The sequence below is a fragment of the Sphaeramia orbicularis genome, chromosome 24 (assembly GCF_902148855.1).
Source record: "Sphaeramia orbicularis chromosome 24, fSphaOr1.1, whole genome shotgun sequence".
Classification (NCBI taxonomy): domain Eukaryota; kingdom Metazoa; phylum Chordata; class Actinopteri; order Kurtiformes; family Apogonidae; genus Sphaeramia; species Sphaeramia orbicularis.
Genome location: NC_043979.1, coordinates 34,483,025 through 34,510,705, shown reverse-complemented (window position 1 = coordinate 34,510,705; position 27,681 = coordinate 34,483,025). Strand labels below are relative to the sequence as shown.

Genomic DNA, 27,681 nt, shown 5'->3' with positions numbered 1-27,681 from the left:
TGCCCGAAAAACCACCCTTACCAGCGCAAAAACTTTTAATCGAAAACGAGTTTTGGCAAAATTATCGTTTTATATTTGCGTAATTTGAAGGTCAGTGGAAAAGCAACTACTATCTGATGTTTGTTCTTCCATATTGTGTTTATTAATGTCCTGTTTGTTCATGTAATTGTTGATTACTGTTGCACTTTAGCGTTCTGTGATTTTACCTGTGTTTGTCCAACACACAGTGAACCTTAAGCAGTTCGCAAATGACCTTGGCTGAGATGTGGTGAAGGAATAAGAACAGATGGACCAGATTTTTCACCGTGTGGCAATTACATCTGAGCACAAACACCTAGAAAAAAAAAAATGCATCTTTTGAAGTCACACAAGCTTAAAACAGACCTAAATCTGGGAATCTAGAAGCATATATATAGTAAAAATGACATAGGCAAGGCAAGGCAAGTTTATTTGTATCGCACATTTCAGCAACAAGACAATTCAAGGTGCTTCACACAGGACACTGAAATACGACAGGGAAAAAGAAACACATTTAAAACATTGTAAAAGAAACAAGTAAAAGATGATTAAAAACAGCAAGTAAGAAAACACATAAAATCCAAAAATATACAGGGTGGGGAAGCAAAATTTACAATATTTTGAGGCAGGGATTGAAAGACAGTGTATGACCAATTAGTTTATTGAAAGTCATGAGAATTTATTTGCCACAAGAAAATGTACATAATAGAAAATGTTTTATTCTATGTGTCCTCCTTCTTTCTCAATAACTGCCTTCACACGCTTCCTGAAACTTGCGCAAGTGTTCCTCAAATATTCGGGTGACAACTTTTCCCATTCTTCTTTAATAGTATCTTCCAGACTTTCTCGTAATAGTTTTGCTCATAGTCATTCTCTTCTTTCCATTATAAACAGTCTTTATGGACACTCCAACTATTTTTGAAATCTCCTTTGGTGTGACGAGTGCATTCAGCAAATCACACACTCTTTGACGTTTGCTTTCCTGATTACTCATATGGGCAAAAGTTTCTGAAAAGGTATGGATAATAGTGTTAGGTATGATTATGACATCAATATATGTTTGGTTTCAAAACAATTGACGTAGTGCCTGCTGAGAAAAAACAACTAAATGTTCATTGTAAATTTTGCTTCCCCACCCTATAAAAATACACGTTAAAGTAAGAGTTGCAGTGCAGAGTTTCGAAGGAGAATATAAAATGTATAAAGTCAAAAGCCTTTTAGTCAAAGGCAGCAGTGAACAGGTGAGTCTTTAACGTGGACTGAAAAGAACTCAGACTCTCAGCAGACCTGATATTTTCTGGTAGTTTGTTCCAGATATACGGAGCATAGAAACTGAATGCTGATTCTCCATGTTTAGTTGTGACTTTTGGAACACAGAGCAGACCTGCACCAGAAAACCTAGGTGGTCTGGATGGTTCAGACTGGACTAGAAGGTCTCTGATGGATTTTGGGCCTAAACCATTCAGTGCTTTATATGCTAGCAAGAGAATTTTAAAATCTATTCTCTGAGAGACAGGGAGCCAGTGTAGAGACCTCAGAACTGGACTGATGTGGTCCATTCTCTTGGTCTTAGTGAGGACTGGAGCAGCAGCATTCTGGATCAGCTGCAGTAGGATAGGATTTAGGTTTTTTTTTTTTTTTAGCTATTAGAAAAAAAGGCATTTATAACTACATTTGCAGCTTTAAAATGGAACAGTTTGAAACTTCACCTATGCTGCCGTCTTGACAGCGCCATCCCTTAATCCCGGCTTATTCTAGGTCTGGACCCCTGTGCCATGGGACATGACTGCGAACACATATGCGTCAACAGCAACGCCTCCTATTACTGCAAGTGCCGGAATGGTTATATCTTGAATGCGGACAAGAAAACATGTTCCCTGAAACGTAAGAACATACTGTGTGGATTCCTACAGCAAATATCTGACTCTTTGCTGTAATACTAGTGCTGCTCAGGAGCTAACATGTAAAGCTTGTGCAGTAAGTGCTTGGCTTCAGTAGCAGTGCTTCACAACATCACAACCAACTGACTCTTCATTTCACTTTTTTGACTGTAACCTGTTGGACAATTATCGGGTAATATTATAGAATTATCAGAATAACTGCATTGTTTTTGTTGTATAATGGCAAAGGTAAATCCGTTATTGTTAGAGTGGGTGCTCTGTTTATTTTTTGCTATGAAGATGTGTTTTCTATTCGCCTCATCTTTCTTAGACAGAAGCCTTGTATGAAAACGTAGAGTGGGTGGTGTTTCTGTGTGCTTTCTGACTCTCCACATGATCTGTTACACTGATGTGAAATTTGTTTTCTCCCGGCAAAGAGGTGAAGATGGAGGTGGTGGAGGATCCCTGTAAATGTGAAGCCCGGTTGGCATTCCAGAAGCAGACACAAGCCACCATCCAGCAGCTCACGGCCAAGCATATCCTTTGTGTTGTTTCCATTAGAACAGGGTTTTTCAACCTTGGGGCCGGGACCCCACGTGGGGTCGCCTGGAATTCAAATGGGGTCGCCTGAAATTTCTAGTGATTGATAAAAAATTTAAACTTACTAATAAAAATTTACCGTATATAGCAGGGGTGTCAAACATGCGGCCCGGGGGCCAAATCCGGCCTGCCAAAGGGTCCAGTTCGGCCCCTGGGATGTTTTTGCCAAGTGCAAAAATTCCACAGCCTTGAATTGAATTAACCAAAAAAAATTTAGCTTGAATTTAGGAAAAAATCTTGAATTAAGAAAAAAAAAATCTTCCATTGAGTCTTCAAAGAGAAAAAATTGGTGTTGCCATTATTTATCAGCATAATATCATTATTTTTCTCACATTAAACCAAGGAGAACATTTTGAGTCATTATTTCTAGGTTATTATACTATTATACTATTATTATATTATATTATATATTTATTATACTATTGATGCCCTTGACTGTTAAGATCTTCAGGGTAAGTTTTGCATTTTGCACTTTGTAAATTCATCCTGTGGGCCAGATTGGAACCTTTGGCAGGCCGGTTTTGGCCCCTGGACCGCATGTTTGACACCTGTGTAATAGAGGATCATTCAAATGCAACCAAGTCCTGACCAGACTTACACAATTACACAGCATGCCCACCTGTCTGTCCAGAAGCCTTTTTTTTCCACTCAGTGCATGTGTTGTTTGTCAGTACAACTACATTCTCTCGTTCTCTTTTCAGTGTTTAGTGCACAGGTGTCAAACATGCGGTCCGGGGGCCAAATCGGGCCCGCCAAAGGGTCCAATCCGGCCCGTAGGATGAACTGGTGAAATGCAAAAATCACACTCAAGATTTTACCAGTCAATTATTTTATTTTAGAATCATATAAAGCCCTACTTTAGTCTCAAGTGGGTCAGATCAGTAAAATACTACCATAAAAACCTACAAATAATGACAATTCAAAATTTTTCCTCTATTTTAGTGTAAAAAAAGTGAAATTACATGAAAATGTGTAAATTTACAAACTAGCCTTTCACAAAAAATATGAAAAACTAGAAATGTGTTAAGAGAAGTAAGTGCAATTTTTCTAATTTTCTGCCAGTTACTAAAATATTTTGTAAATTTGCAGATCCATTGTGATCTGTAAGTTGTAATACACATTTACAAGTGATAAACAGAGGCAAAATATAGTTAAAATTTAACTTATTTTTCTCAATAAATTTCAGTTTTTTCATGGTTCATGTTATTCACATTTTTAAAGGGACAGTTTACAGATGTAAACATTTCCATAATGTAATTTTACTTTTTTCACTATAAAACACATTGAAATGTTTGGAGTTGGCATTATTTATATATTATTATGTTATTAATTTACTGGTCCGGCCCACTGCAGATCATATTGGGAGGATATGGCCCCTGAACTAAAATGAGTTTGACACCCCTGGTCTAATCATTTTAAGCCACAATAGCTATTACACTGAACCCTATGATGCATTTAGTTTCTGACCAGTTCATATAGTGAACAATAGCTTTATATATACTCTATTTGGTGTTATCTTCTACAACAGTCTGTTATAATGTGCAATGTGGAGTATTAGGACTGTATAAAGCACAGGTGTCAAACATGTGGCCCGGGGGCCATATCTGGCCCACCAAAGGATCCAATCTGGCCCGTAGGATGGATTTGTGAAATACAAAAATGACACTGAAGAAGATATTAACAATCGAGGCAGTCAAAATCATTTTAATTCAGATTCCACATACAGACCAATTAGATATCAAGTAGGTCAGACCAGTAAAATGCAATTATATTAAACCTAGAAATAATGAAAACAGCTAATTTTCCTCTTTGTTTTAGTGTGAAAAAGTGAAATTACATGAAAATGTGTAAATTTACAAACTAGCCTTTCACAAAAAATATGAAAAACTAGAAATGTGTTAAGAGAAGTAAGTGCAATTTTACTAATTTTCTGCCAGTTACTAAAATATTTTGTAAATTTGCAGATCCATTGTGAGCTGTAAGTTGTAATGCATATTTACAAATGATAAACAGAGAAAATATAGTTAAAATTTCCCTTATTTTTCTTAATAAATTTCAGTTTTTTCGTGGTTGTTCATGTTATTCACATTTTTAAAAGGACAGTTTATAGATGTAAATGTTTCCATAATGTAATTTGTTTTTTTCACTATAAAATACATGGAAATGTTTGGAGTTGGCATTATTTCTATATTACACTGGGTTACAAAAAAATGTTTTTTGCAAGTTGTCTAGGTTTTTTCAATTGAATTAGGACCATTTTGCACCGCTAAATCTAAAAATGACATCTGTTTTTCTCAATCAGGTCAGGCTTTTTTGCTTATTTGATTTTGAAAAATTTGATCTTCTCACAAAATTGATTACATTTTTGTGATTTTATCAGTTAATTTTTTATATAGTTCTCACCCAAAACAGGTTTTAAGAGAAAAAAAGTCATTTTCTAACAGGATGTATTTATTATTTATTATGTATTCACCGCAGATGTAGCAGAATACGTCAGGCTTATTTTGGCAAGATCCTCTAGTCGAAGCCATTTCATTCACCTGTAATATTAAAAAAAACATTAATCATAAATTGGCAAAAGTAAAATCTTCAGAACTCGTTTATTGCAAGAAATATGAAAGAATTTTGTATCATATGATGTGAAAATGCCCATAAATGTAAGCAAAAATGTTAAAAAGCCAATATGTAGCATAGTTCAGAAAGTTGACCTGATTGAGCAAAATTAAAGTGATTTTTGGATTCAGCACACCAAAATTACCTAAATCAGCTCAAAAAACTTAAACAATACATTTGTTGTTGACCAGTGTAATTATGTTATTAATTCACTGGTCCGGCCCACTTCAGATCATATTGGGAGGATATGGCCCCTGAACTAAAATGAGTTTGACACCCCTGGTTTAGTGTGTGGTTGGGTTTATTTGCAGTTTCCTTGACTGTTCGCACTAGCCGATGTGTCAGGGAGAATCGAGCGTCTGGAGAACATGGTGGGCCGCGCCTAGAGGTGGACTCGGCGGTAGGTGTCGACAGTCGAAAGGTCTGGGATGATTGGCTGTAAAAGCTTCACTCCTTCCACACGGTTTGACCTCTTGTTTATTTATTCTCTGCAGATGAGGCTAACTGGTTTTCCTCCTGTCAGAGCCACGGACCTCTGCAACACTGACATGTGCTTCCTGTCCTCCACCATCCCATAATACTATATGGATTCCAAGCACGGACTGAGACAAACTGTGATTCATAAACCAACATCCCTCAAGTTACTAACAGATGTGGACTGTTATGTAGCCTCTGGACTAGAAACTGCTGTAAAAGCTACTTATTTTTTCTTTAAAAACACTTTTATGAATAGTGTAGTATAGTGAAAGAAACGTCTTTTTTTTTAAGTTTTCCCTGTAGTGTAATTGTTTTTTTTATTATTGTTGTTATTCTGTTTGTACAAAGATATATTGTAATATTACTTGCAAAATTATCACAAGAGAGCATTTAAGCATTACTTATATACACCATGTTTTATCTATACTTTCTCTTACATGTATAACAGTTGTATTATCTAAAATTTAGATTGTGTTTTAATGTTAATGTTAACCCTCCGGTATCCCGTCCAGCAAGGCCCTTACTAAACACCAAGTGTGCCAAAAAGGCACACTTGTGGAATAATGTCAAAAAAATTTTCATACTGTTTATTTTTAATTCTTTTACACTTTTTTCTATTTCACCGACTTCAGCTGTAAATAAAAATACCAAATACTCAATAACTGTCACATTTTTTAACCCTTTAAATGCCGTGTTTGTAATGTAAACAAACCATTTTTCTGGATGCAAAAAACACAAAAAAAATTTTTTTTTCAATATAATACATAAAATTATATTTATAGTTTTATTTTTGTTCCTTTTATTTTATTTTATTTTGAATTTATGTCTTGTTTCTTTACTGCTGTTTTTTAATCACCTTTTTAATGTTTTTAATGTGTTTCTTTTTTCCCTGTCGTCTGTATTTCAATGTCCTGGTGAAAGCAACCTTGAATTGCTTGTTGCTGAAATGTGCTCTATACAAATAACTTGCCTGCCTGCCTAAAAAGTGGATCACATATTATTTGATTTTTTGCAGCCTGGCATATGTCAATGAGTAACTCCAACATCAGTTAATTTGCATTATTACTTTTTGCGCGCTAGGTCAAACTGTACAAAATACTAGCATCTGTACCAAGTGTGCATAAAATGCACCCCTATAAGTCAAACTATTAAATATTATATATTGATTTATTTTTCTGCTCTAATTTGATTTTCTTTTTTGTAAATCAAGGTCAGCCCTAATCATACATATCAAATAATCATTCATTTTAGATTTTTTGCCAACCCTTTAAATTATCTTTTGGTCATGATGTCACTACATTTTTTGATGCAAAAAACACAATTTTTTTTTTTTTTCAAAATACTACATAAAATTGGATTTAAATATTATTTGATTTTTTGCAGCCTGGCATATGTCAATGATTAACAGCAACATTAACAACATTAATAACTTAATTTAGTCCCTCACCTCTCAAATGAAGCCCAGATATCAGTAAAAGCAGGATTTATGCCTAGTGGCTTTTGGATCAAAACAGTGGTTATAATGGAAGAAAATAGTGCGTTTTAGGCACCACTTGGGAGGACAGATGCTAGTCTTGTAATTTTCTTTTGTTACAATGTGCAAATTTTAGTCGGTGGCCAGAATTTTAAAGATCATGCACAAATAAACAACTTTTGAATTCTAACCTTATTTTAAATTGTGAAAAACAATAAGAAGTTTTTTAATACGAAGTACAAAGTGTGCCTAAAAGCCGCACCCGGATACCGGAAGGGTTAACTTCACTGTGGATTTTATGAGATTTTACAATGTGTTTGCTGTAAATAATGTGACTGAGCAAACATATTAGAAAATAAAATGATTAGAAATGACTTTGTTGTGCATGGTTTTATCTATAATTAAAAAAAATGTAAAGATTAAACCTGCTGGAGCAAATATTCTTCAGTTTTAATACACCGACTACCACCAAATAATGCAAATATTTAATTAAAATACATTAAATGATTAAACTACTCATATGATAAGAAGATGAGAAGTTTTCAAACATATTTTTGTCCAGATACAAAAGGGTTATTCTATCAGCCCTCTGTTATATAACTGTACATTTCTATGGACATGTATGTATTTCAGTGTCAATATAGAAGATAAATTATCAGCATCGAGGTTTGACAATTCTATTAACAATGTGCTACAACTCAGTTTGACCTGAAATGTGGTGAGCGATAGATCATTTTTAACACTCGTGCTTCCCCGAGCTGATGCGTAAATCTGGATTTGACATTTTGGAAAGACCATCTCTACTCTGGCTGTTATCATCACGATGTCTTTTTTACACCTTCAGCTGTGACCGAAGAAACAACAGACAGAGGTCACGGTGTAACCTCAGGAATGAGCCACGTTATTTGCCCGAAACAGCCCTGACAACAGAGCTGCTCTGTCTGCTATGTCTGTGTGAGGTGGTGAGTCAACAGGCCAACGTTTACCTCTAGTCTGGTTTGGAATCCTCTCCTCCTTCCTTTTTACAAGGCAGTGTTTATGTTTGTTTGCTATTTCAGCGGCTTTCATGGTTACCACACACACCAGCCGGTCAGAGAGGTGAGCCCACCGGTGTTTCAGTACAAGGACAAGAAGAAGATGAATGGGACTGACGGCAGTTTGTGAAGTGGAAAAGACGCAACGTTCTGTGAAGCATGCTTTAAGGAGGTTTTAATAGTGTGGAATGGAGGGGAAATGTCAATCTGTCAAAAGATATGGTGAGGAAGGTGTTTCTGCAAGCCGTGTTACACCCTCATAATTCTACATAGAAAACTCATCTCTATTGTCTATAACGGGGTGTCAAACTCATTTCTGTTGGGTTTTCCGTAAATTGGCTTGAGTCTGGTTTTTGACCAATTCTATATATAAAGTGTCATGAGATAACTTTTTTGTTGTGATCTGGTGCTATAAATAAAATCTGATTGATTGAGTGATTTGATTGGTTCCCCCTGTAAGTCGCTTTGGAAAAAAGCATCTGCCAATACATAAACATAAACATTTTAGTTCAGGGCCACATTCAGTTCAATTTCATCTCCAGTGGGCCGGATTTGTATAATAATAACAGTGAAAAAAGTAAAATTATATCTGATCAGATTTACATCTACAAAGTTCCTTAAAAATCTGAACAACATGAACATCTTGAATTGTCTTAAGAAAAACAAGTGCAATTTTAACAATATTATGCCTCGGTTTATCAGTTTATCATTTACACATGTGTGTTACAATCGCACAAAACATTTAATAACAGGCAGAATATTGGTAAAATTGCATTTACTTCTCTTAAGACATTTCTGTTTGTTCATATTTGTTCAAGTTATTCATATTTTTTGTAAAAGTATAGTTTGTTAATGCAAACATTTTCATGTATTTTTTTTTTTTTTTTCAAAATTATATTTATTGTCATTTTTGTTTTATACACACGCTCACAAAATGACAATAAACAAAACAAAGAACATATCAACAGAACAACTAAACAAAAACAATAAACAAACAAAAATTGGCCCATAAAAATTATGTTTTCATTTCACAATACAAATGCCCTTTTAACAATTGCGAAGCTTCCAGTCCCATATAGGTAAGAAAAAGTTCCCAAGTCTTTAGAAAGACATCATCCTTATGGTGTAATCGACATGTGAGATAGTCAAGGGAAACATAACTAAAAACTGTCTTATGTCATTGTGTCCAGGTGGGAATCTGATCTGAGATCCAGTTTACAAGCAAACATTTTCTGGCACAAAAAGTAAGCATTCGATATAGTTTTTTGTGATATTTGTTGGTAACAACAGGCTCAGTAACCCAAGCAAAACAACAGAGCATTACAGTTCAGTTTCACATAAAATATTTTTCCATTTCCTGACCAATCATCTGCCAAAATTTTGCACTTTTAAACAAGACCAAAAGCAGTGTCTGAGGGTACCAGTCTCAACTTCACACTTAAAGCATAGTGGGGAGGAATCTGGCTTAAATTTGTGACGTAAATGAGGACAAATTTAAGCCAGATTCCGCCCTGTGAAGAATCATTAGCTGAGTTGCTTTTACTCTATTACAAACACATAACGTTTTTACATTACTCCAAACATTTTATTTTCATGTAATTTTACTTTTTTTACTTCAAAAAACAAAGAGAAAATTTGGGGTTGTCATAATTTATAGGTTATTATGATAATATTTTACTGTTCTGACCCACTTGAAATCTAATTGGACTGCATGTGTCTGTACGTGGAACCTGAATTAAAAGGATTTTAACACCATTGATTGTTAATATCTTCAGTGTAATTTTTGTATTTCACAAATTCATCCCGCAGGCTGGATTGGACCCTTTGGCGGGCCGGATTTGGCCCCCGGGCCGCATGTTTGACACCTGTGGTCTATAACATGGGTCAGCAAGCTTTACAACCTAAAGAGCCGTTTTTGTCTCGAATAAAAGAAAGAAATCTGATTGGAGCCATGAAAAAATATTTAACCCTTTCAAGCGTAGTGGTCACCACAGTGGACAGCTATTCTACATCTGTTCTCTTGTATATTCATGGATTTTATTGTTTTAGTTCCATATCAGCCAACACAGTGGACGCCTATGCATCATCCCATACATTGTAATTCATACCATTACTGTAACTTTGCTGTTCTTGATAAACGTGATCTGCACTAACATGTTTGAGTGCAAATCAATTGCTTGTTATTGTTATTAGACTGTAGTTTGTTTTTTTGTTTTTTTGGTAACACTTTATTTGAAGGTCTAGTTTATAATGCATTCAGCGCACATTCATAAGACATTATAATGCATTTATAATGCATTATAAAAGTCATTACAACAGTTTATGATCATGTACAACAACTTATACCAAGGTTAATAAAGTATTATAAGTGTAGGCATCATGTATTATAAATTCAGCTTTCATTATGTTTTATACAGCCATACTAAAGTGACAACAGTGTTTGAAGGAAGAATCTCAGGTCCTGGGTTACAGAACACATTATAATGACATTCCATTAAAAAATGAATAAATAAATAAGTAAAAATAATTTGGAAAAAAATGAATCTGAAAAAACTGTTGCATTCTGCAGTTTCCAATCAAGATGACTGTGTAATGTAAAAAAGCTAAAATTGTCACTTTCTTGGGTCTCAGGCGGATATAAATAATAATGATAATAATAATAATAATAATAATAATAATTATTATTATATTATTATTATTATTATTATTATTATTATTATTATTATTACTACTTATATTATGCCGAGGGATAATTTATTAATGGACTGTCAGATTTATTAGAAAAGACTTTGTTTCATCTGGACAGAGATGAAAACTGATCATTGATTTTATTGATAATAAATTATTATTATGAACCACTACCACTGATGTCATTACAGAACACTTACAACATGATATAACTACATAAACAAGAACCAGATGCATTGATTATCCTTCCATCAGAATCTGTAATGCTTAAGGGATATCTAATATGCAGACAGATGTCAGTGTTTATTTTTGTTTTTTTTTTTGACGAATATTACATATATTTCTTGCAACTTTTCCAGTAGTTTTTCTTTTGATAGATTATGGTGCACAGAAAAATGGTTAGGAAGAAAAATCTGCACACTATGACTATTTCCACCACAAGATGAAATTGACAACTTATTTGTCTTTAGAAACCACACAGGAGCATGGTGTTGAATAATAGATGGAAAAATTTGTCATTACTATTATTTAAATTCTTGTTTCATAGCCTAAAGCACAAGTCTACAAGAAAAATGCAACTTTCAAAGACAGAAACAGTATCGACTGATCTATGTTTAATAACTGTTGAACCACTAATCCAATCAATGCATGAAAAAAATTCAGGTAAAATGCAGTTTCTCAGCTTTTCTGCAGAATCAGATATGACCCATTTGGACGTTCAGAGGCTCCACAGTGAACGTAGACCTTCACCTTCTGCAGTTAAACCCATGTAGTGTACAGTACATGATATAAAATAAAAGTACCATAAAAAGATAATAAGCATACTTTCATTTTATTTGTACTTTTCTTAACCCACAAAGACCCAAACATCAACTGGTGACTAAAACCATTTACTGATATAAAATGTTTAATACCTTTTGATCCACTAATCCTATCAATACATGTAAATAATTGGTGTAAAATACAGTTTATCATCTTTTCATGGTCATCAGATATAATAACTCTTAACTTTCGTCTGAGCTTTTATGAACATCTATATGATCAGTAAATTAAATATAGAAAAAATATTTGATTTTCACTGAAGAAACACAAAATAAAGAGGATGTTATTAGAATAAACGGTGATAAATCACTCGAGAAAGGGGTAATATAGAGAAAGATTCATTTGCGAACTGCCACAAAAGTAGCACTGGGTCTTTATGGGTTAAATCCATACTTGTATGTTTTTTTCCTTCCTTGTAAATAAGATCTTGATTGATTGATTGATTGATTGATTGATGTATTTATTTCAAATATGAATGTCAAAAACAGAAAGGGGGGGGGGGGGGGTACAGTGAAAGTGAAAGTAAAGACGCTTTACTAATTCCTCTATTGCCGCATTTCTACTACGTGGAACTGGTTCGTCTCGGCTGGGCTCTTCTCCCGTTGTTGTGCACCTCATTTCCTTTCCCCTACCTTCAGAAACTTGTATTTGAGGAGTTACGACGTTTGTTGCCCACACCGGAACCAGAACCAGCCCGGTGTTCACTCTGCCGCTACATTCACAAGCGCCGCTAAGTAGAGTATCAAATACATGACATTCCTGTAAATGATTCACATGCTGTGGACAAATGTTTGAGCATATTGGAGGGATTCCACCCTTTTGAAGACATGGAAGCTTTGACAGTGTTCCAACTAAGTGGACCTGGTGTCGTCTGTTTAGACCGTTTCTGCCTCAATGCCATGTTGGCTACGTTCTGACCAAAACAATGCAGCGTACGTGTGACGTCATCGCACATGCACAACGAAGGTGGAATCGATACGCAGAATCGTTAAAGCAGGCAGGCAAACGATTCCAAGGAATCGAGCTACTGGGAACCGGTTCTCAAAAAGAACCGGTTCTTGATTCCCATCCCTAACGATAACCCTGTTCAGACCAGTCATTTCAAACTTTTACCACTATCAGCATGCCTTACTTAGGCATCAACAGCATAAAGTAAACATGTCTCAGTCAATTTGAGACCCCCATCATGTATTTTCTGAGCATACAGGGTGGGGAAGCCAAATTTACAATATTTTGAGGCAGGGATTGAAAGACAGTGTATGACCAATTAGTTTATTGAAAGTCATGACAATTTATTTGCCACAAGAAAATTTACATAATAGAAAATGTTTTTATTCTATGTGTCCTCCTTCTTTCTCAATAACTGCCTTCACACACTTCCTGAAACTTGCGCAAGTGTTCCTCAAATATTCGGGTGACAACTTCTCCCATTCTTCTTTAATAGTATCTTCCAGACTTTCTCGTAATAGTTTTGCTCATAGTCATTCTCTTCTTTCCATTATAAACAGTCTTTATGGACACTCCAACTATTTTTGAAATCTCCTTTGGTGTGACGAGTGCATTCAGCAAATCACACACTCTTTGACGTTTGCTTTCCTGATTACTCATATGGGCAAAAGTTTCTGAAAAGGTATGGATAATAGTGTTAGGTATGATTATGACATCAATATATGTTTGGTTTCAAAACAATTGACATAGTGCCTGCTGAGAAAAAACAAGTAAATGTTCATTGTAAATTTTGCTTCCCCACCCTGTACATCTTTTTTGAGCATATGTCACATGATCCAGGTCTGGCCCCTGATTGGCTCCTCTTGGACATAGAACTACCTGATTTGAAACTCAGAACATACAACTAAATGTTTCTAGGTGTGAGTGTGTGTAGATGTTTAGCTTGGAGCTAGGAACTGTGGGACATAAACTTAAATGGTTTTAGAATATCCTGATAGGCTTAACTCCATCTCTGCAAAAGTGGACATAGAACCAGCTGATTCTCAAGGGACGAAGTGTAAATACATATTCATACACAGATCTATACATACATACACATACATACACATGGTCTTGGTTTGGGGCTTTTAGTTGTAACATGACCGAGGATGTGTTCAGTGTAAACATGTTGTGTTCCTGTCGTTGGGGCGGATTCCCCGGTTAACGGTATATGATGAATGCCTGTCCTGGTTCTGCCAACCCATAGTGGACTTTAATACTTAGTGTTAATTCTCTCAGCAAACAGCTACATTTTAGGACGCTAACGCTGCTGAACATAACATGGACAGTATGCGCATCTTTATATGAGACTGCCTCAGGTTAACTTCACATATTTAATTTTACTCCTTTAACCCTTTCATGCATGAATTATTAGAACCTTAGTCGAGATTTTTTTCCTGAGTGTTTTTATTCCTCTTTAGACATGAGAAAAAAAAACAACGTAGGATTGAAAAATTTTTTATGAACCTATTTTTCATGGAGTTACAAAAATGTCCACTCAGCTGGACACCGTGCGTTTAATTTTTGAAGCAAAGAAACATGTATTTAAAACCCATCATCAGAAAGTGATATACCATATGAAAACTATGAAATAAAAACATTTCTCATGCTGCTAATCTGATGTTACCTAACATTTTAACATACTTTAATGCTAGTTATTACTCACTTCATGGAGATAATATGCAAAAAGAACAACCTTTTTGATTAAGAAAACTTTTAAATTACAGTCTGATAACAATTAGAGAGAGATTGGGGGTAGGAGTATGTAAGTTTTTACTTCTTCCTACTCCTTTTCGAGCATGTATAATTTCATTTCTTTCTTTCTTTCTTTCTTTCTTTCTTTCTTTCTTTCTTTCTTTCTTTCTTTCTTTATTTATTTACAGGGTGGGGAAGCAAAATTTACAATGAACATTTAGTTGTTTTTTCTCAGCAGGCACTACATCAATTGTTTTGAAACCAAACATATATTGATGTCATAATCATACCTAACACTATTATCCATACCTTTTCAGAAACTTTTGCCCATATGAGTAATCAGGAAAGTGTCATGTCGGCTTCTGGACTTTGTCTGTCTTGTCTGTTCCGTTTGTCATTTCCTGTTTTATTTTGTTAAGTTTCCCTCATGTGTCTTGTCTGTTGTCTTTACTTCCTCTCCCTGATCGTGTTCACCTTTTCCCTGATTACCTGACTCCTCCCTGATTATCTCCACCTGTGTCCAATTGTCTTCCCGCCCTCCTGTGTATTTAAACCCTCAGTCTTCCCCTGTTTGGTTGCCAGTTTGTGTTCTACAACTTGTTGTGCTCACTCGCCAGCGTTCTTGGATCCTGTTAGTCTGTCTGCCCGTTTATGACCCGTTTTGTCCCTCGACCACCGATTCTGCCTGTTCCTATCCTGCCTGCTCGTCAGCGACCTGGTTCGTGTACCCGACTCTGTCTCTGCCTTCTCCCCTTTAATACCTCAGCCTCCACCGATTACCTGTGCTTCGACCATCGCCTGGATTACTGACCGTGAGTTCTGCCCGTCCCCCATGTACCGTTGCTTGTTTGACTGCTTTCCCGTGAATGACCTGGCTTGTTTTTTGACCACCCTCTGTTTGTCCCTAGTGGGGGTTCCGTTGGGGTTTTCCCGGCTCGGCCAAGCCGGTCGTCAGCCGTATCCACCCGCAGCCCAGACGTTTATTCCCGGACTCAGTGGCATCGCAGAATTAATATTATCTCTGTGTCGTATTATCTCACCTGTTAAAGTGTTTAATAAAAACTCAACTTTATTTGTACTTTGTGGTCTTGCTTTTGGGTTCAGCCTTTGTACTTAGCCTATCACAGAAAGCAAACGTCAAAGAGTGTGTGATTTGCTGAATGCACTCGTCACACCAAAGGAGATTTCAAAAATAGTTGGAGTGTCCATAAAGACTGTTTATGATGGAAAGAAGAGAATGACTACGAGCAAAACTATTACGAGAAAGTCTGGAAGATACTATTAAAGAAGAATGGGAGAAGTTGTCACCCCAATATTTGAGGAACACTTGCGCAAGTTTCAGGAAGCGTGTGAAGGCAGTTATTGAGAAAGGAGGACACATAGAATAAAAACATTTTCTATTATGTCAATTTTCTTGTGGCAAATAGATTCTCATGACTTTCAATAAACTAATTGGTCATACACTGTCTTTCAATCCCTGCCTCAAAATATTGTAAATTTTGCTTCCCCACCCTGTATTTATTTAGTCAGTTTTTTTCTTTTGTTTACTTATCAGCCTTTTATGTACCAGTACTTAGATTCTGTTGGTTGATTTTTGTTTGATTTCACTGTCTACATGTTCAAAATAAAGATTTCAATCAATCAAAATTAGAAGTTGATTTACACTAAAACATGTTACTGCAGATCAGGTTTATCAAGAACTGCAAAGTTACAGTAACGGTATGAATTGCAGTGTATGAGATGGTCCATAAGCGTCCACTGTGTTGGCTACTATGCAGCTAAAACAATAAAACACATGAATATACAACAGAACAGCTGGAGAGTAGCTGTCCACTGTAGTGACCACTCTGCATGAAAGGGTTCAGTCTCAGGTAATTTAGTCAAATCTCAGTTTTATACAGAACTGAAAACTGTATATTTTCCTCCTTACTTTGACTGTCGTTCCATATATGGGTGTTTTTAACCCATACAGACCCAGTGCTACTTTTGTGACAGTTCCCAAATAGACTTTTCTCTCTATTTAACCAGACACGGAGAAGCTGCGTTCAGCTTCTGTGCTCCACATGTCTGGAACAAACTTCCAGAAAACCTCAGATCAGCTGAAACACTCAGTTTCAGCTGATCAGTTCAGTTTAATCCAGGTTAAAGACCCACCTGTTCTCAGCTGCATTTGAATAGAGTTTTCATTCATCAGTTCAGATCTGCACTGTTTCCTTTAAGCTTCAAGTTTTTTTTTTTATCTGTTTTATCTGTTTATCTGTTTTATCTATTTATCTGTTTTGTTTTTTTTTTTCTCTCATGAAAAAATAAAAGAAGGTCCGCACAACCTATGAGCTCCCAAAACATTTATTCCACAACGTGACGTTTCAGGCTGAGGCACTTCATCAGACTGAGGACAGATAGATTTACACAGGTGTTTTATATGCACTGTCTAATCACAACACATGACCTGCAATGTACGTCATTGTAGAGAAACAGAAAAAATTCTTTTTAAACAAATCAAACATATAATCAATCATAAATGATCAAATGTTTCAAATGTCCACAAGTACAATTACACAGGTGTTTTATGTGCAGTATCTGACCACAATAACACGTGACCTGCAATATACGCTAACTTAGAAGAGCAAAAAAGAACTTTTTTAAACTTGTCAAACACATAATCAATTATATGTCGTCAAATGTTTCAAATGTCCACAAGTACAAATAATTTTAGTGATCAAACTGCTTTACACACATGCATATATAAACAGGTATTAATCAAATTCCTTCGCATCTATGCAGGTCCATGTAATTATACTGTCCATCTGAATGTGGCGACAAACACCACAGCATGTGTGCACAGTTCTTATTTACAAATGAACAAAAACAGATTTACAAAAATAGATTTACAAAAACAGAAAAACTTTTTTGGGCAACGTTTTTCTCTCATGCCTGTACTTTTTATTGCTTCCCTGCTGTAATGTTTTTAATGTTTTATATTAAACACTTTGAATTGACTTGTCCATGAAATGTGCTATAGAAATATACCTGCCTCGCCTTGCCTTTCTTAAGTGATTTATTGTAATTTATTACAATATTATCCTCAGTAATTAGCTTTTTTTAGGTGAGAATCATATATTTTCTGTTTAATTTACTGATCATGTAGATCAGGGTGTCAAACTCATTTTATTTCAGTTCCATATTCAGCTAAATTTGATCTGCAGTGGGCCAGACCAGAAAAATAATAACATAATAACCCATAAATAATGACAACTCCAAATTTTTGTCTTTGTTTTAGTGTAAAAAAAAACCCATTAAATTATGAAAATACTTACTTTTATAAACTATCCCCAAAAAAAAAAAAAAGAAAAGAAAAAAATTAAAAAACTGAAATTTAAATTAAAAAAACGTAAGAATATTTAGTGCAATTTTAACAATATTATTCCTCAACTTATCATTTCTTCATGTGCATTATGGATCAGATTTACACTAAACACTGAGGAACAGGCAGAAAAGAGTTCAAATTGGGCTGAATTTTCTACAGACATTTCAGGTTGTTCATATTTGTTCAGGTTATTCACATTTTACTGTTACAGGATAGTTTGTAAATGTAAATATTTTCATAATTTAATGTTATTTTTTGCACTAAAACAAAGAAAAAAAATTAAGCTGTTAATTCTAGATTTTTTTTTAACTTAATTGAAGATTTTGTTTGGTTTAATTCATGATTTTTTGCTAAATTTGAGATTTTTTTTTTTTTTTTTTTGCTTAATTGAAGATTTTTTTTACTTAATTGAAAAATTTTTTTGGCTTACTTGAAGATTTTTTTCACATAATTGAAGATTTGTTTTTTTTTTTTTTTGGCTTAATTCAAGATTTTTTCCTGAATTCAAGCTAAATTTTTTTTGTCTTAATTCAATTCAAGTCTGTGGAATTTTTTCACTTAGCAAAAACATCCCAGGGACCGAACTGGACCCTTTGGCGGATCGCATTTGGCCCCAGGGCCGCATGTTTGACACCCCTGATGTAAATGTTCATTACAGCTCAGATTAAAGTTGAGGGTTATTATATCAAAAACAGAGAAAACTGAAGAAAAAGTGACTTTTTCATCCAAATCTCTCATTAACTGAACATAAACAGTGTCTCCATCTACTGTCATTGATCCAACTCCATGGGTTTTACTGGTGAATCAATGTTGTAGAAGATGACGGTGCTTCCACGGTAACTTTGGGTCATATCTGATGACCATGAAAAGATGATAAACTATATTTTACACCAATTATTTACATGTACTGATAGGATTAGTGACAGGTATTAAACATGTTATATCAGTGGATGTTTTTGGTAGATGGTGTGTTTGGGCTTTTATGGGTTAACTTACAAAGGGCGCAAATGATGAGTATGAGGGCAAACAAGATGATTTTAATAACAAGGGGGAAAAAAAATCTATCAAAGTATGTTTTTTAATTTTTTTATCGTGACTTTTTTCTAATTTTGTGCTTCTGTCATGAATTATTGAATATCAAAATACCACTCAAGGCCTGCAAATATCATTTAATACAAACATTATTGGATAAAACTGAAATAATGAATAATGAATCATTGGTATGCACAGTTTTCTTACTGCAGAATGTTTGGGGCGTTTTTGTTTACAGATGTATTATGTAACGGCCGGCAGTTAACCTACATCTCAGCAGTGTGAAGTTGTGTGTTTTTGTCATTTACATCCTCATCCTCCGGGTCAAAGCGGTCTACGTTTGATCTGTTTTAACCCGTCCGTCCACAGAGTCTGGAGATCAATGGGGTGTAAAAAAAGGAAATGCATGCCAACTGAATGACCCCTGCTTCCTTAAAGTGTCATTTTTCACCAAGACGGTTAACTTCTTCACCCGGGAGATGGTCTGAGAATTTCTCACCAGTTTGATTATGGTTTTCCTCCTTATTTTGTATTTACTGCTGTGTGATTCCATGTCATTCAGAGGCTGTTGAGTCAGATGTTTTAGTGTGTCATGGTCACAATGTTTGCTTTAAAGTGTAAATTGTTGTGTAATTTGGGAGGAAAGTAACATTTAAAAGAGCAATAAACCTCTGATAGAGCACAACACAGGTCTTAATCAGGACTGTACTGTTTATACTTTTATTATAATTCAACTTGAGATGCAATATTTGTCCCAATCATGGCTTGAGCTCAATCAGCGCATTGTAATGATTAATATTTATGTCAAGTCTGCCACCTGTTGGTACAAAAAGTATCATAAATGAGACCAGAAAGGAGTCACACACATTTAATAAAGGTAACATAAACAACTTTTTGGTTGCAATATACACTACCAATCAAAAGTTTGGACTCACCTGTTTTTTCTTTATTTTCATGACTATTTACATTGTAGATTCTCACTGAAGGCATCAAAACTATGAATGAACACATACGGACTTATGTAGTTAAAAAAGTGAGACATAACTCAAAACATGTTTTATATTTTAGATTCTTCAAAACAGCCACATTTTGCTTTTATTGCTGCTTTGCACATTCTTGGCATTCTCTCAATGAGCTTCATGAGGTAGTCACCTGAAATGTTTTCCAACAGTCTTGAAGGAGTTCCCCGTGATGCTGAGCACTTGTTGGCCATCTGTGGTCCATCTCATGTCATTTAAATGAAAAGGTGAGTCCAAACTTTTGACTGGTAGTGCATGTCAATAAATGAATAAATACATAAACAAGTGGTGCCAGGCACAACAAACCCTGCCCCTCGCATGTATTGTAGCTTATTTTGGCGTCGATCCAGCTGATGTTATCATGTTTATGCATGTGCTGATGTCAGCGTATCAATAGCCTCTATATATGGGCCAAGTTTGAAGTAAATTGAAACAAAATTTATGTTTTTATAGATATTTGACGTTTCGCCTATTATAAGTAAATGGGGGAAAAAAGAGTTCAAAAAATTCATTAAAAATATAAGCTTTGACCAACTTTTCCCAAAACATAATGACATCTATTTTGGGTCACCAGCAATCTACAAACCCAATTTGGTATGAATTAGTTTCAATTTGGTAGAAATAGTTTTGCTGCCACAGACATTTGAAATTTCGCCCAATATAAGTAAATGGGGAAAAAAAGATTTTAAAACTGTATACATTTTTTTTTTACTTTGACCTACTGTTTCCAAAATGTAATCAGATCTATTCTGGGTCACTAGCAATCTATAAACCCAATTTGGTATGAATTCAACCAATAGTTTTGCTGCTAGAGTGTTAACAAACAAACAAACAAACAAACAAAGAAAACTGAACCATAAATAATACCCCTTGCCTTCCCTTCGGGGGGTGGGGTAATAAATATGGTATATGTAATCCTCTTACCTTTAAAAGTCTTTATCAATAGATTTAGAGTTACAAAACTGGACTGAAAAGCACAAATCAAAATGATAAGTTTTGAGGTTAAAGCAGTTTCTGTTTTCAGTGTCTTTGTGTGATTTTAGTTTCTGTATTATAGTCATCATAGTATTTTCCCTAAGCTGTAACAATAAATATAAGTGAAAGGATGAAGGGAAGCCTCATTGTCCCTGAATCTAAGCTGAGCTTCTGGCAATTTTATGGACCATTTAGTGGATAGAGATGGTTAAACTCCCTAAAAGCATCATCTGTTCAGATCCTGCCTTGTCTGCTTGTTGGCATCTTGTTCTGTTTTCTGCAAGAGGAGATTTTTTTTCCCTGCTTGTTAATGTCAAAAATATGAGCTTTTTATGGAAGTTCAGTTTCTGAAGAATGAAACTGTTGATCTCAAAGGCCTGTTAAGAAAACATACTTTAACATCTGCAAGGTAAAGCTAGAGCTTCAGAGGCAGGAAGGTGGTAAAGAAGAATAAAGAGGGAGTTATTATTTCTCTCTGCAGTCATCTATTGAGAGAAAGGCGTTGATGATAAACTCAGAGACCAGAGGATCTTGTTTTAATGAGACTGAGAATGAGTTGTTTGAAAGTCGTCGCCAAATACCTCCAGAAGTCTGTGTCATTGCTGAAAACAAACCTGAAAACATGTTGTATTCTCATGTACCAAATACAGAAGTGATTCACTTTTTTGGTTTGGTTTGGTTTGGTTTGGTTTGGTTTGGTTCTGCTCTTCCCAGCTGTTAGTCCTATTGTTGTTGTTATTTCTGGTAGATGTTAGTTGTTTGTACAGAACTGTGAAAAAGCCTTAGGCCATCTTACATACGTATTTCTTCTTTTTGGGGGGAAAAATACAGGAAATATGTACACAGTATTTGATGTTTTTATATGTTTTTTTATGTGAACCTTTGAGTCTGAAATAAAGATTGATTAGACTGGATATTTAACACATATACACACATAAATCACAACTGAATGGCTCCTACAGGCTAAAGTCAATGTTTAGTGTGATCTCAGTAACCCAGACAGTAAGAAATGAAACCTGAGTAAAGCACAAAGAACATTAAACTGTGAAGGTGATATTATCTCAAAGAATTTAAGGCATGTTATGTGCAAAGGGAAGTCACACTAAGTACTAGCCACTTTGGTACCGTATTTCCTGATTGTATTTTAATACCGAAACTATGATTTGCATGTGTGGTCATTCAACTTAATGCTTACCTGAGACTTTTACATGTACTGCACCATCCATATGCACATTTTCATGAGTTTTATGAATGTACTTTCATGTGACTTGCTGCTGCTGCTGCTACTACAACTACTACTAATAATAATAATAATTTTCATTTTCTCTATATATTTTTCCTTGTTGTAAAAGCGTATTTTAAAATATTGGCCCTTAAAAGAATAGGAAAAAGGTGAATCTCTGCCTGTACTAGACTTTTTATTGTAAATAATAAGATGAAAATTCATTATAAGGTTGAGCCTGATAAGCCCCGCCCTCTTAAAGCGCACTAGAGTTAGATTGGTCAAAACTCACTTACGTCACATCCGTAGTTGTGAAACCTGGAAATCATGACCGACGATAACATACAAATACTTCAAGATGCACACTATGAATTTAAAAAGCAGAATTTTAAACCGGCAGAGCAGCTTTACACTCAATTTATCACTTCCTGTTTACGGTCCAGGTATTAATTGTGTTTTCTGTGCCGTTGGTTAATGTCTTGGTTAATGTTTTCTCTGAGTGCTAGCTTAAAACCAAGCTAACCTCTTCTTATTTCTTATAATAAACCGATTTTAAATGGTGCCATGTCTTCCAGGGAATGTGAAGCCAGTGATTTGGCCACTGCCTATAACAACCGGGGACAGATTAAGTATCTCCGGGTGGATTTTCGTGAAGCAGTAGAGGATTTTTCCTCTGCCATAAAAGTTGACAGCCAGTTTGAGATACCATTCTACAACAGAGGACTCGTGCATTATAGACTAGGTAAGAGCATGTGAAGAAACCACAACATCTGACACAAGTAACTGAGAGTTCTGCCTTCAAAACCTTTGTCAATTAAAACTGTGATCAGCAAAATGGACATAAAACATGACGTCATTATGCATTAATATGAGCCCTGTCAGTGGTTTACTATTATAAACGATGTGTTTTACTCATGTTAGTGCTGCTGTAGTGTTTTTGTTGTACTTCACTACTGCAAAGTACCAAAAAGTTGGAAACATCTAGAGTTTTAGTGTTTTTAGATCTACATGTTTTTTCCTGTTGTTGATATGCAACAGTCTAGTTAATTTAACAATTTGAAGGTTTATTTTGACCAAACAAATATATATAAAGGTACAGAAATTGATACAAAAAAGTTATTCATTTTTTCTGTCACTTTAGGCGACATTTTAGATTATTTTAGATGAATTACTAAACATGTATTTATGTCACATTCCACTCCACAAATTCTGCTTACAACAGGTTTAGAGAACATGCTAAGTCAAATACATGTAGGTTCATGGAAGACCATGAATAAAGTGCATTAATGCATGAAAAACAATGAAAGTAAGTGAAATTTGGACTCATCCACCCCCGGAGCTTTTTTCTTTCCCCGGAGCTTTTTTCTTTCCCCGGAGCTTTTTTCTTTCCAGTTCCTTTGTGTTTTTGCCCACTTTGTTTTATTTGTAGACTTCAGGAGTGGTTTCTTGCAGGCAATTCTGCCCATCAGCCCTGTGTATATGAGCCTCCTGGTGATAGATGTTGACACTGGTAGGTCTCATGTGTCTCTGAGCTCTGCTGTAAGATGAGGACTGGTTAAATGTTTGTTCCGAAGACTGGACAATGACAGAAACTTCTTTTGCGGAGTGGAACATGCCTTCTACTCTTAGTTCTGTCCCTGTTAGATCCAGCATTGCTTTTCTCTGCAGATAGTTGTAAACATTTGGTGAAATCATTAATATCCTCTTTCAAATAATAGTCTTCATTTCTCAAGACAGTTACAGACTGGTGTTTTCTATAGAGATCTGTTTCTTTCTTGCCATTTTGCATTATTTTGGAAGCTACTAGCACTACACAAGATGTGTAAATGGGTTACGAGGGGCGACTGAAAAGTTTTGAGCCTAACTTGGAAAGGATTAAGATATGAAGACCAAAACTGGTCCATGAAATCTTTCACATATCTTAATCCTATCCACTAAATTTCTTGGTCATTACAATCTTTTTCCCTGTTTTACAGGTCCCTGAACTTTCTGTATCAAGTGTTTCCTGAAAAATGGACAAACTTGAGTATGGGGCTGTCATCAAGTATGTGTACGACCTTTGCCTTCTTTGGGGTTGGTGACATGGGATGTTTCCATTGTTTTGACTGCTCCTTGGTCTCAGGCTGATAGTGATGGACCCAAGTCTCATCCATTGTCACAAATCAGCCCCATAGTCAAGTTTGTCCATTTTTCAGGAAACACGTGATACAGAAAGTTCAGGGACCTGTAAAACAGGGATAAAGATTGCTCTGACCAAGAAATTTAGTGGATTGGATTAAGATGTGTGAAAGATTTCATGGACCAGATTTGGTCTACATATCTTAATCCTTTCCATGTTAGGCTCAAAACTTTTCAGTCGCCCCTCGTATATACTGAGCTGTGTCAATGCTGAACTATTAAATTATCTGTCATTGTTTTTCATGCATCAAACATGGTCTTCATGATCTTCACTATTATCAAGCCAGGTAGACCCTGAAATTAAATTTACTCCAGCTTTTCAGAATGTAGACACATTCCAAAATGTATTATACATGTTTTATCATTTATTACTCCAGCTAACATTAGTCTAGCTGAATGGGTTTTTATGAGTTAAAGTAGAATGCATATTACAGCTATCTAATTTTAGATTGATGAATAACAAAACAGAACTTGTGGACTCTATAAAACATCACACTGAGGCTCTTCTAGGCCTTTCCCTCCTTAATCTGCCATCCATTTTTACATTTATTCCACAGTCATTCATTTTTGCACACTTTAGCTTTGTTAAATTCTGAAGCTTCTTAATATTAGAGTGTGAAGTTGTATTAACCACCAAGTAAATGACAGCGTTATGGCCCAATTTTAAGAAAGATAATATCGAATGAAGAAAATGCCAGAAGCAGGCAAACAGATAAGGATGTCCCTCCATGTTGTTGCTGTTTACTGTCATTATAAGCTGTCTGTACAGAATATCTAAAGTAAAACGGTAAGTTGTCTAAAAGACTAGCGTTAGTGTGACATGTTTTTTCTGTAGACACTAGATGGAGCCAAACATTTACTAATTGAAATGCTGACTGTTCTTTCCCTGAAACAGAGCTGATTGAGTAAAGTACGTAACAAACCTATTTGACAGTAAATTATGAATCGTAAACTAATACCTGTGATGTTTTAATGACCTTTTAGGGTTTTTTGATGATGCTAAGAGTGACTTCCAGCGGGTGTTGAAGCTCAACCCAGATTTTGAAGATGCCAAAGTGAGTCTGCAGCAGACACTTCTGGACCAGCAGCACAAGATGAACAGAGGATACTGAGGACTTAATCAACTACAGAGATATATTCTACTATTTATGATTATTTTATTTGTAAGGATCATGTACACTGTGTGGATATGACACTTTGATTTATTTGCCTCAGGTTGATCTTGCAGAAATGCATAATAGTACACTACCAGTCAAAAGTTTGGACTCACCTTTTCATTTAAGTGACATGAGATGGACCACAGATGGCCAATTAGTGCTCAGCATCACTGGGAACTCCTTCCAGACTGTTGGAAAACATTTCAGGTGACTACCTCATGAAGCTCATCGAGAGAATGTTAAGAATGTGTAAAGCAGTAATAAAAGCAAAATGTGGCTATTTTGAAAAATCTAAAACATGTTTTGAGTTATGTCACACTTTTTTTAAACTACATAATTCCAAATGTGTTTATTCGTAGTTTTGATGCCTTCAGTGAGAATCTACAATGTAAATAGTCATGAAAATAAAGAAAAACCTGGTGAGTCCAAACTTTTGACTTGTAGTGTATATGGAAATCCCTTTTATGAATAAATTCAAATTCATGTGAAAAATCAGCGGACTGATTGCAGAGGTTCACTTAAAATTAACTAAACATTTTGTGGAAACAAAATAAAGCAAATGAGAAAAAACATGCCAAAATACCCCAATTTACACGAAAATATTATTGCAGTTTATCAGCCCCGATTAAATACAAATAAGGATTTTTGAATACAAAGAAAAAAATGTATATAGAGCAGGGGTGCCAAACATGTGGCCTGAAGGGTCTGATGTGGCCCATGGGGTAAATTTATGAAATACAAAAATTACACTGACAGTATTGATCATTCATCCATTCTTTCATTTTCTGAACCCACTTTAACCTCACTAGGGTCATGGGGGTCGCTGGAGCCTATCCTAGCTACTATGGGCGAAGGTGGGGTACACCCTGGACATGTCACAGTCCTGACAGATAGAGACAAACAACCGATCACTCTCACATTCACACCTATGGGTGATTTTTAGATTAACCGATTGACTTATCAGTGCATGTCTTTGGATGGTGGGAGGAAGCTGGAGTACCTGGAGAGAACCCACGCAGACATGGGGAGAACACTGCACCACTGTGTCGCCCTTTATTAACAATCAATGGCGTCAGACTTGTTTTGATTCAGTGACCACATACAGCCAGATTTCATCTCAAGTGTGTCGGACCAGTAAAATAATAATGTCAGAACCTGTAAATAATAACTGCAAATTTTTCTTCTTGTTTTAGTGTAAAAAAGTAAGTGCCATGAAAATATTTACATTACAAAGTATCCTTAACTTGAATAACTTGAACTACCATGGACAACCTGACATTTCTTCAGAAAAATAAGTGCAATTTTAACAATATTATACCTGTGACTAATGTTTTGTACCTGTTTAGATCCACTGTGATCTCTTAAGTTGTAATGCACATGTGTAAATGGTAAACATATGCATATTAGGCCTTTTTCCATCAAAATACCAGGAAATTTTATTACCAGGAGCTTTTTTTTTAACCTGGGTAAAAAAGTTCCCAGTAATCTGTGTACTTTAAGTTTCCATTACACCCAAAGTTCAGGGTAATTTATTCAAATTTGGCTGATGACGTATGGAGGAGTGGTAAAAGAAATTGCAGTACACTTCATGTACACTCAGAAACTAAGCTCTGGTACAATAAAATTACACAGTACTTTAAGTGAGTGGTTTGGGTTTAATGTTTTGGTGGTTGTTGAATCTCTTAATTCAGGGGTGTCAAACTCATTTTAGTTCAGGGGCCACATCCTCCCAATATGATCTGCAGTGGGCCGGACCAGTAAATTAATAACATAATAATATATAAAAAATAATGCCAACTCCAAACATTTCAATGTGTTTTATTGTGAAAAAAGTAAAATTACATTATGGAAACGTTTAAGTCTATAAACTGTCCTTTTAAAAATGTGAATTACGTGAACAACAAGGAAAAAACTGAAATTTATTTGGAAAAATATGTGCAATTTTAACCATATTATGCCTCTGCATAATAACTTACAGATCGCAATGGATCTGCAAATGCACAAAATATTTTAGTAACGGGCAGAATATTTGTAAAATTGCACTTACATTTCTAGTTTGTCATATTTTTTGTGAAAGGCTAGTTTGTAAATGTACACATTTTCATGTAATTTCACAGAGGAAAAATTTGGAATTGTCTTTATTTGTAGGTCATTATGATAGTATTTCACTGATCTGACCCACTTGAGACTAAAGTAGGGCTTCATATGGGCCCTAAAGTAAAAGGATTGACTGTTAATATCTTGAGTGTAATTTTTGCATTTCACAAATTCATCCCAGGGGCCGGACTGGACCCTTTGGTTAAATGGCTAAATGATAACAGCCTCCAGCTGAACTCCAGCAAAACTGAGACCCTCATCATTGCCCCGGATAGTGCAATCCCAGGGATCAAACATCACCTTGGAGACCTGAGTTCCTCGGTAAAGACAAAACTGAGGAATCTGG

The 27,681-nt window shown here is 35.4% G+C and overlaps 2 protein-coding genes across 3 annotated transcripts; both read left to right on the top strand.

Annotated features, from left to right (window-relative positions):
* The first annotated feature begins 1,688 nt into the window (after nt 1–1,688).
* LOC115415638 (matrilin-3-like) lies at nt 1,689–5,893 on the top strand. The gene is made up of 4 exons (XM_030129290.1): nt 1,689–1,902; nt 2,336–2,434; nt 5,442–5,511; nt 5,606–5,893. Exons 1-3 carry the CDS (start codon nt 1,794–1,796, stop codon nt 5,495–5,497), a joined length of 264 nt encoding a protein of 87 aa, XP_029985150.1. The 5' UTR covers nt 1,689–1,793; the 3' UTR covers nt 5,498–5,511; nt 5,606–5,893.
* A 16,326-nt stretch (nt 5,894–22,219) lies between these two features.
* Nucleotides 22,220–26,072, top strand: LOC115414576 (tetratricopeptide repeat protein 32-like). Of its 2 annotated transcripts, XR_003934674.1 has the most exons (4): nt 22,220–22,346; nt 22,479–22,645; nt 25,066–25,321; nt 25,683–26,072. XR_003934674.1 is itself a non-coding variant. In XM_030127791.1 (3 exons), exons 1-3 carry the CDS (start codon nt 22,231–22,233, stop codon nt 25,191–25,193), a joined length of 411 nt encoding a protein of 136 aa, XP_029983651.1. In that variant the 5' UTR covers nt 22,220–22,230; the 3' UTR covers nt 25,194–25,430. The 2 variants fall into 2 exon arrangements, 1 of the variants encoding a protein (XP_029983651.1); XM_030127791.1 differs by lacking the exon at nt 25,683–26,072 and having other exon boundaries at nt 25,066–25,430.
* The last annotated feature ends 1,609 nt before the right edge of the window (nt 26,073–27,681 follow it).

Coding starts and splice junctions, on each gene's coding strand:
- LOC115415638 (XM_030129290.1), top strand. CDS start 1,794: ATGGGACATGACTGCGAACACATATGCGTCAACAGCAACGCCTCCTAT. Junction 1,903..2,335: donor GAAAACATGTTCCCTGAAAC/GTAAGAACATAC, acceptor CTCCCGGCAAAG/AGGTGAAGATGGAGGTGGTG. Junction 2,435..5,441: donor CCAGCAGCTCACGGCCAAGC/ATATCCTTTGTG, acceptor GACTGTTCGCAC/TAGCCGATGTGTCAGGGAGA.
- LOC115414576 (XM_030127791.1), top strand. CDS start 22,231: ATGACCGACGATAACATACAAATACTTCAAGATGCACACTATGAATTT. Junction 22,347..22,478: donor ACTTCCTGTTTACGGTCCAG/GTATTAATTGTG, acceptor CATGTCTTCCAG/GGAATGTGAAGCCAGTGATT. Junction 22,646..25,065: donor ACTCGTGCATTATAGACTAG/GTAAGAGCATGT, acceptor ATGACCTTTTAG/GGTTTTTTGATGATGCTAAG.